The following is a 9,686-nucleotide window of genomic DNA, read 5'->3' as shown; positions in this document are numbered from 1 at the left end:
ATAATATAATATAATATAATATAATATAATATAATATAATATAATATACTACAATATAATATAATATAATATAATATAATATAATATAATATAATATAACATAATATAATATAATATAATATAATATAATATAATATACAATCATTTAATGACATGTAATATAATATAATATAATATAATGACAGGCAATAATGTGATTATATCATTTAATGTAGTATAATATACTATCATTTAATGACATGTAATATCATATGATATAAATGTCATGTAATCTAATCCCGTCAGAACTCTTTCAGTCGTAGATTGATACCAGCGAGGAGCTCCACAGGTCTTTCCTACCTGAGGTTATAAGATCTTTTAATTCCTTTTCCTTTCCCTATTGGGAATCTTCCAATATTTTTACTTTTTAAGACCTTAAAACACTTGATAGCCTTAACTTTGACACTTTATAGTTTTATTTGTATTTTTTATTCTCCCTCCTTCCTACTATCATTTATCATTGTTATGTTTTACCTGAAACTCTGGCACAACAATTTCCTTCGGGATGAATAAAGTTGTTCTTATTCTTATTCTTATTCTTATTCTTATTCTTATTCTTATTCTTATTCTTATTCTTATTCTTCTAACTCCCCAGACACCTGCAGTACCAGGTGTGTCCACGAGGGGTCGCCCCGGAGCCGCGGTGTCTCTCCTCCAGACGACCAATCAGGTTCTGATTGTAAAAACATTTTTACGCAACTTGTTGAAAGTAATCAGTCATTAAAAGATAAATAAAGTCAAAAACAGCAGCTTTCTGAACCCGGAGGAGCAGGTCTATAAAGACGCGGCGACACGAAAGAAAACACACCTCCACGGTTGACGGGAAACCTGTGTGTGTCCACGCACGGCACCCCGCGGCGTCCCGCGGAAATCTGTCACGGGATGAGAGTCAACACGCGTTAATCCGCGGACTGGTTGGCCGTGTGTGTCTTTGGAGGAGCTCCGTCCTCCTCTTCCTCCTCTCTGGATCCGCGTCCCGACAAATCCCGTAGATCAAACATCCAACCTAAAATATCTCATGATTTGTTTTCTTGTGGAAAGAAAAAACTCCTCCGAACCCCCGTCATTATTAACCCACCAATTCATAATCGATTACATATAGATTCTGTTTTAAAGGGTTGCAAATAAAAGCATTTGAACGCAGAAGAAGAAGAAGAAGACGAAGAAGAAGAAGAAGAAGAAGAAGAAGAAGAAGAAGAGGCGCTGTTTATCTTTGGCTTTTCCCCTCCGGGCTTTTGCAGAAACCGGAACCGGGACCGGGAGGACTTCTTGCGTGCGTCTCTAGGCAAATTCGCACCTGCAACCCTGGCTTCTGATTGGCTGCAGACCGCAGTCAGATTCCCCCCCCCACCCTGAATTATCTGATTGGAAATCAGGGAGGGGAGAGGCGGAGGAGCCGCCGCTTTGTTTTTCATTATTTCAAAAAAAGAAGACACTTTGCTTTTTCTCACTCGAAGGAAAAGATTGTTTTTTTTTTCCCACCGACTCCTGCTTTCTTTTTTTTGCACCTGCAGCAGGTGAAGAAGAAGGTGTGTGAGTTTGTGTTGCGGCGGGAGGAGGAGGAGGAGGTTCACCGGCGAGCACTGTTCGGTTAACGGTGAGTAGCAGCTGCTCCGGTGGAAGGTGACGCGGGGATGACTGCGGCGAGAGACGGCCGTCCTTGCGTTATTACACCGTTATGACACCGTTATTACACCGTTATTACATTGCTTTCACACCGTCGTAACGGTGTAACAACGGCGTACGACGACGCCCGGGTGCTTCTCAGCACGGTGCGTAATAAGCCGTTATTACTGCGTAACGACAATGTAATAAACCTTGTCTGCTGCTTTACCACATCCAAACTTTTTTATCTTTATTTTATTTTTTGCTATGTAATCGTCGTGCTCAGGCTCACCATGCCCCGCTCCTTTCTGGTCAAGAACAAGCGGTGCGCGTCCTTCAACGTGCACAGGACGTACGAGGGGGAGGAGGTCCAGGCAGGTAACTTTGCCGCCGAGATGTTTTCTATGCGCGGGTCCGTAATCAATAATCGATAACCCATGGGTGACGTTCTCAGAAGGTCAGAGCCCCGGTGAGGCCCCCCCGCCCGAGGGGCCCCCGCCGCAGGTGGAGGAGGAGAAGCCCCCCCCGGAGCCCCCCCGCCCCCCCGCCCAGCCTTACTTCCTGCCAGGTGAGCGTGGCCCCCCTCCTGCCCCTCCTGCCCCTCCTGCCCCTCCTGCCCCTCCTGCCCCCCTGAAACCTTCCATCGTACCCCCAGATCCCCCCCCGGCCGAGTTCCCCCCGTTCTACAAGGCGTACAGCTGGGAGCAGGTGCCCTCGTCCTTCCAGCGCCACTTCAGCCCCACCGTGCTGCAGCACCCCGCCGCCCTGTACGCCGCACGCCCGCCGCCGCCGCCGCCACCACCGCCGCCGCCACCTTCCCAGCAGCAGCCTCTGGACTGCAGCACGCACTACTCCCCCTCCTCCAACACCTACCACTGCATCACCTGCGACAAGGTAACCCCACACACACACACACACACACACACACACCGGTGCCCTCAGATGTGCCGCTGACTCGCTCCACCCGTCCAGGTCTTCTCCACCCCCCACGGCCTGGAGGTCCACGTCCGGCGGTCCCACAGCGGGACGCGGCCCTTCGGCTGCAACGTCTGCAGGAAGACCTTCGGCCACGCCGTCAGCCTGGAGCAGCACATGAACGTCCACTCCCAGGTGGGAAACACACACCGCCACCTCCGTGACCTCCGTGACCTCCGTGACCTCCGTGACCTCCGTGACCTGCGACCCCGAAGGTCACGTGTCGAGATGGCGGGGCGACGGCAGGCAGGATGGTGAAGGAGTCACATGAGGACGCATTGTCATGTTTCATTTGTGTTTTACTGAGATGCTGTGTGTGTGTGTGTGTGTGTGTGTGTGTGTGTATGAATATATATGTATGTATATATATGCGTCTGTGTGTGTATACGTATATATATAAGTTTGTTTGTGTGTGTGTGTGTGTGTGGTTGTGTATGTGTGTGCATCTAGAAGATATGTGTGTGTGTGTATATATATATATCTGTGTATGTGTGTGCATCTAGTAGATATAAGTTTGTGTGTGTGTGTGTGTGGTTATGTATCTGTGTGCATCTAGAAGATATATGTGTGTGTGTGTGTGTGTGTGTGTGTGTATGTCTGTGTGTGTGCATCTAGAAGATGTGTATATGTGTGTGTGTGTATATATATGTATATATGTATGTGGGTGTGTCTATTTATATATATATATATATATATATATATATACATATGTGTGTGTGTGTTTATGTTTGTGTGTATATATGTGTGTGTGCATCTAGCAGATATATGCGTATATGTGTGTGTGTGTGTATATATGTATATATGTATATGTGTGTGTGTGTATATACGTATATATGTATGTGTGTGTGTGTATATATGTATATATGTATATGTTTGTGTGTGTGTGTATATATATGTATATATGTATATATGTATGTGTGTGTGTGTGTGTGTGTGTGTGTGTGTGTGTGTGTGTGTGTTAGTAAACCATGTCAAACAGGCCCTGAAATGACTCCTGGTCTCCATCTTGGGTCCCAACAGGAGAAAAGCTTTGAGTGTAAAATGTGTGGGAAGTCCTTCAAGCGCTCGTCCACTCTGTCCACCCACCTCCTCATCCACTCGGACACCAGGCCGTACCCCTGCCAGTACTGCGGCAAGAGGTTCCACCAGAAGTCGGACATGAAGAAGCACACCTACATCCACACAGGTAAGGGCGTCGCTTCCCAGGAAGTGTTTCCAGGAGCGATGAAACGACAATAAATCAGAAAAGGAGCTTTAAACAAATTCCCTCCTGGATTTGCATAGCCGCTTTTCCTGCTCCCGCCGCCGCCGCCGATAAATGTTTGACAAATCTGAACGTCGGCCCTCTCCTCCACCTCCTCGTCGCAGGCGAGAAGCCCCACAAGTGCCAGGTGTGCGGCAAGGCCTTCAGCCAGAGCTCCAACCTGATCACCCACAGCAGGAAGCACACCGGCTTCAAGCCGTTCGGCTGCGACGTCTGCGCCAAGGGCTTCCAGAGGAAGGTGGACCTCCGGCGCCACCACGAGAGCCAGCACGGCATGAAGTGACCCACCCGCGGAGAAGGTCCGCTGTCTCAGGGAAAAACTAGGCGGTCAACAGTTGACATCGCGCACGGCGGCACGTCATTGGCCGGCCGGGTCATGTGACCAGGAAGCGTGCAATAACGGTGGAGGTCGGAACGACGGGCCGCGGAGCCGAGGTGTGAGGACACACACCTGGACACACACCGGGACCGCTGGAGATGTTTTGGACTCATACCTGATGCGAGTGTGTGGAGTTAATATATTGCAAGGCCTGAGTGTGTGTGTGTGTGTGTGTGTGTGTGTGTGTGTGTGAAATAAAGAGCTCCTCCACCTGCGGGGACCCAGGTACTTCCAACGTTTGTCTAGTTAAATCTTCTTTGCTCTTGTCAGCCCCTGGAGCTCCTGTGGAGATGGTGTGGGGTGGAGTGGAGTGGGTGGAGTGTGTGTGTGTGGGTGGGGTGTGTGTGGGGTTCAGGAAGGGGGGGCCGATCCCCCCCCCACCCGACCCCCTCCCGCTGGGAGTGGCGGTTTGACGCCCGCCATGGCCTCTCTCAGAGGCTGCTGCTGGGAATCTCAGTGGGAAATCAGAATTGCACACAGTGGGTGGAGGGGGGGGGTCACACACACACACACACACACACACACACATGTCCTGGGTGGCATGTGTGTGTGTGTGTGTGTGTGGAGTTGACGGCGGCGGCAGCATCATGAGGAGAAGGGACTGATTACACAGTCAACTGTCACCACACCCAGGCTGGATCCTCCACGACAAACACCAACATCTCCTCCTTCACCAAACACCAAACCTGTTCACACAGCCTGAGCTGCAGGCAAATCACTACCACACACACACACACACACACACACACACACACACACACACACACACACACACACACACATACACACACACACGTTCTCAACTGAACTCAGAGAAGTCCAGTTGCCACAAGACAGTTGTGACAAGAATTCACGCACTCACACACACACACACATTCACATATGCTCTCTCACACACACTGACACACTCTAACATATACACATGCACACACACAAACACACACACACACTCTTACACACTGATACACACACAGTGCATCATCTTACAAAATGTGATCAAATTAATTGATTAATATCATCAATCCTCACAGCATGTGTGTGTGTGTGTGTGTGTGTGTGTGTGTGTGTGTGTGTGTGTGTGTGTGTGTGTGTGCGCACGGAGCCCATCCCGGCTGTGACTGGACTGAGGGGCGGGGCTTAATCCAAATCAGCTGTCAATCATCCAACTTCAACCTCTCATTCACACCTATGGACAGTTTAGAGACCTCAGTGACTGAGGATGGAGAACATGGAGAGAACATGGATCCTCCAGGAGATCATGGATCCTCCAGGAGATCATGGATCTTCCAGGAGATCATGGATCCTCCAGGAGATCATGGATCCTCCAGGAGATCATGGTTTTGAAGTGGACAACAGGTCAGGAGACGCCCCAAATCACAACTGCTGTGTTTGCTAACAAAGAACCTGAAGGTCAAAGTGAGGAGCTGAGGTGGACCAGAACCCTGGACCTCTCTGAACCCTCAGGAAATCAGTGTATTCGGCGTGCACAGCATGGAGGTGGAGGAGGTGGAGAAGGTGAGGGAGAAGGTGAGGGAGGAGGCCACGCCGCCTGGCAAACAAATCTGAGGTCATTATGCAAAACCTGTTGGTGCTACCAGGCAGCGGAGAAGGTCCGTTGTCATCAGCTGTTTAACTGTCACCCCACACACACACACACACACACACACACACACACACACACACACACACACACACACACAGCTTCCTGACAAATCAGAACCCCCCCCGCCCTGCAGAGGAACCTGCAGAATCAGGATGACGCCGGGTGGAACTGAGTTGAGCAAACAGGACGCAGGTCCTGAAGGGGCGGCGGCAGGAGAAGCAGGAGAAGCAGGAGAAGGAGGAGGTCCATGGGACACCAGGGAAACCTGACAGAGGAGACACCTGGAGGCAAGGAGAAGAACCTCCTCTCTGATTTGATCCTCCACGCTGGAGATCCAGGTCCACCTCCTGGGAGGGGATGGAAGGGGGGAAATCAGTCGTCTTCCGGTCTTCTGATCTCCAGATGGTCCTTCTTTCATGTCCTGGTTCTTGTTCACCTCGTATCTCCAGAAACCTCTCAGGCGGATCTTCAGAAGGTCCAACGTGCTCAAGCGTGTCCCCTGACTCAACCAATCGTAGGCACTCCGCTTTAATTGAGGGTTTCTTGGCGGGGTTCCTCAGAGAACATGCCTGGGTCCTCTTCTGGCCTTCTGGCCTTCAACCAGGAACTCAAGCGACACTGGTTGGTGACGTTTCTGGAACGAAGACGGTGAGGTTCATCAGCTGGAACCCCAGGATGGAATGGGTTCCCCAACGTTCTCCTGCCTGGGTTCTCCTTCCATGGTCTCCAACGTTCCCAATCACTGAAGAAGCTGGATTCACCTCAGCGGCGACAGGAGGCTACAGGAAACACCAGAACATCTCATCCATCCAACATCTGTGTGTGGAACCTGACGGGTCTCAATCCAAACCCTCCACTGACACACACACACACACAAACACACACACACACACACACACACACACACACACACACACACACACACACACACACAGGAAGTAAAGACAAACCAAATTTGTCTTGCAAATGATATGCAAAGGAGGTGGAGGTGGGTTCCTGCCCGAGGCTACACACTCCAGGAACACCAAGGAGGAGGAGAACCTGGCATGATGTCATCAGGTGAAGAAAGTCACCATGTGGAAACATCAAGAGGTGGAGAAGGTCCACTGAACATGCAGACCATACATCTGCTCTCCCTGGCAGATCTTCACCCATGGCAGCTGCTGATGTCACACACACTCTGACTTGAATCCACCAAAGCCTGGTGATCCTTCAGGTGGAGCTTCTGTGGAGGAACCTGGTGGACCTGAGCAGAACTCTGAGCAGAACTCTGAGGAACGGAAACATGACGAGGACTCCTTTTCTTCTGATGGACATCAACTGATGCTAATACTACTTCTACCTCTACTTCTACATCTTCTTCTACTTCTACTTCTATGTCTACTTCTACCTCTACTTCTACCTCTACTTCTACTTCTACTACTTCTACTTCTACGTCTACTTCTACTTCTACTTCTAAGACTACTTCTACTTCTACGTCTACTTGTACTTCTATGTCTACTTCTACTTCTACGTCTACTTCTTCATCTACTTCTACTTCTATGTCTACGTCTACTTCTACTTCTACTTCTACCTCTAAGACTACTTCTACCTCTACGTCTACTTGTACTTCTACCTCTACTTCTAGTTCTAGTTCTAGTTCTACTTCTACTTCTACTTCTACCTCTACTTCTAGTTCTACTTCTACTTCTACTTCTTCTTCTACTTCTACTTCTAGCTCTGTAGCCAGCATCGGGTGCAGGCAGGGGAGGCAGCAGATGCTGTGCCTCACTTTGCAATCATGGACAGAAAAACATTTGGAATGAAAAGGAATCAAATGGTTCCATTTAGGAGTGATTTGCACAGAAAGGTATTTTTCATTGAACTTTTCCACTTTTACATTGTTTTTGATTCAAAACGGCTGGACGTTCACGTTTCCTCATCAGCCGGTGTTCCTTCAAGGTCTTGAGGTTGAGATTGAGCAGCTTCAAGCACCCGGGTGTCCATGTAAGCGAGGACCCCACCTGGTCTTCCCCAGGAGGCCCAGGAGGTCCAGGAGGACCAGGAGGTCCAGGAGGCCCAGGAGGTTCAGGACATTGGGCATGTTGCCTAAGATCCTCAGTAACATCTACAGCTGCTTTGTTGAGAGCGTCTTGACCAGCTGAGCCGCCACTCTGGACCACAGACACCTGAAGAGAGGACCACCAGAACCTTCTCTGCAGAGCATCAACCTCCACAGAGTCCACAGGAGGCCCAGGACCACGGCCACCCTCCACATGGACCCATCAAACTCCTGCCCTCCGAATGGAAGTCCTTCAGGTCACCTGGTCTATCCAAGATGTAGTCTACCTCCGTGCTCCTCCCTGCGCTCCTATAAGGTACCCCATGTTCCTGTCTTTTCTGGAATAGAGCGTTCGCTACGGCCATTTCCATCCTTTTTGGAACATCTACCACCAACTGTCCCTCTTGGTTCCTCTCCTGGAGACCAAATGAATGGAGGAACGAATAGATGAGTGAAAAACTAATAATGCGACAACACCAAGGAGTTGTTCTACCAGCTACGAGCGAGAAGATGGTGGAGAGGGAATAACGACGGCGATGAAGGTGTTGTTGAAGCTTTCTTCACGCGGAGCGTCCGTCCGAGCAAACGTTCCCCCCGCAACCCCGGAGGAACGTAAATAGATGTTCTTCCTGTGGGTGACGTGGCGTGGAAGCCGGAGCTCCTGCCGCCCGGCGATACGGCTTGATTGCCGCTGACACTGTGTTGTGGTCGGCGCCGCCTGCCCGCCCGCTGATAAGGCCGGCGTGACGCCAGCCGCCGCCACGCCCACCGCGCCGGACACGTTCCCCGAAGCCTCCTCCGTCCAATCTGTTGAACGGCGAGGAGATTGGACCTCCGGAGCTGCCGGGCGGAGATCCACCGCTCATCGCCCGACGGCCACTCGTCCATCCCGAGCCGTAATCAATCCGCAGTCCCGTATCTCGGCTTCCACGTTCAGGAGGACGGCCGCCGCTGAACGCGCACTGAAATCAAGCCCTGTGATTGGCTCCCGTCGCCATCATGGAGATGTTCGCTGAAGTTCAGACGTCAGGAGACCAGATGGTTCTCCAGCGTCTGGAAGCTGCAACTCAGTTTGCTCGATTCTGGGGTTTGGAGGCCCGAGGCGGAGCCAGAAGGTTCCTGGTGTCCATGAGAACATGGACCGATGTCCTTCTGGGACCAGAGAGGTGGTCGTGATGGAGGTCCGTTCCTCCGAGTGATTAATGTGAGGTTTCCATGGCGACGCTGGCGGGGGGGGGGGGGGGGGGGGGGCCTTCTGCACACTGGATTTAACCATATATGAAGAAACAACCAAAGCGGCTGCAGGTCTGTGGGCGGGGCCTGTTTCTGACATCACACGCCCTAATATGGCGTGCACATCCAGATTGCCCACCGCAGAGGCCCGGAAGAGCGGAGGGGGGGTTTGGGGGGGCAGAAGGGCAGAAGGCGTCGGGGTGAAATCTGGTTGCAGCAGACTCTTCCACCGCCGGGCCGCCGGCTCGCCACGCCTGATAACCTTATCATGGCCGCGTCACGCCGTAACGGCTGGAACAGGCCTGCAGGGCGGAGCCGAAGGCCCTCGGGGTGGGGGGGTAAATAACTGCCCCCCCACACACACACACACACACACACACACCTCCAACCCCCGGGGGCACGGGGAGGGAACAGACAGAAAAAGAAATCGTCCAAAGCTTCGCCACAGCGCTCAACTGATTGACCCGGGACTCCACGACGCTCTCTGGGTTCCCCTGTTCCCATGAAGGTGGGAGTTTCCCACTGCACCTGAACGCACCGTTTCAGC

General features: G+C 51.2%; 1 protein-coding gene across 1 annotated transcript; it reads left to right on the top strand.

The window, feature by feature from the left end:
- The first annotated feature begins 1,447 nt into the window (after positions 1-1,447).
- Positions 1,448-4,485, top strand: gfi1b (growth factor independent 1B transcription repressor). Its single transcript, XM_086170367.1, has 7 exons — positions 1,448-1,636; positions 1,931-2,022; positions 2,099-2,212; positions 2,300-2,538; positions 2,617-2,754; positions 3,640-3,805; positions 3,988-4,485. The coding sequence occupies exons 2-7, from the start codon at positions 1,938-1,940 to the stop codon at positions 4,164-4,166; spliced, it is 921 nt and encodes a 306-aa protein (XP_086026493.1). The 5' UTR covers positions 1,448-1,636; positions 1,931-1,937; the 3' UTR covers positions 4,167-4,485.
- Positions 4,486-9,686: the final 5,201 nt, after the last annotated feature.

The sequence above is a fragment of the Fistularia commersonii genome, chromosome 23, assembly GCF_037954325.1.
Source record: "Fistularia commersonii isolate RoL2024-O1a breed Wild chromosome 23, RoL_Fcom_v1.0, whole genome shotgun sequence".
Lineage (NCBI taxonomy): Eukaryota > Metazoa > Chordata > Actinopteri > Syngnathiformes > Fistulariidae > Fistularia > Fistularia commersonii.
Note: the sequence above shows the minus strand (reverse complement) of the source record. Positions and strands in the feature narration are given on the sequence as shown.

What these genes read in the sequence shown, in the direction of transcription:
- gfi1b (XM_086170367.1), top strand. Translation starts at nt 1,938, where the DNA reads ATGCCCCGCTCCTTTCTGGTCAAGAACAAGCGGTGCGCGTCCTTCAAC. An exon ending in GGGGGAGGAGGTCCAGGCAG is followed by an intron (nt 2,023 to 2,098) that starts GTAACTTTGCCG and finishes TGACGTTCTCAG; the next exon opens with AAGGTCAGAGCCCCGGTGAG. An exon ending in GCACACCTACATCCACACAG is followed by an intron (nt 3,806 to 3,987) that starts GTAAGGGCGTCG and finishes TCCTCGTCGCAG; the next exon opens with GCGAGAAGCCCCACAAGTGC.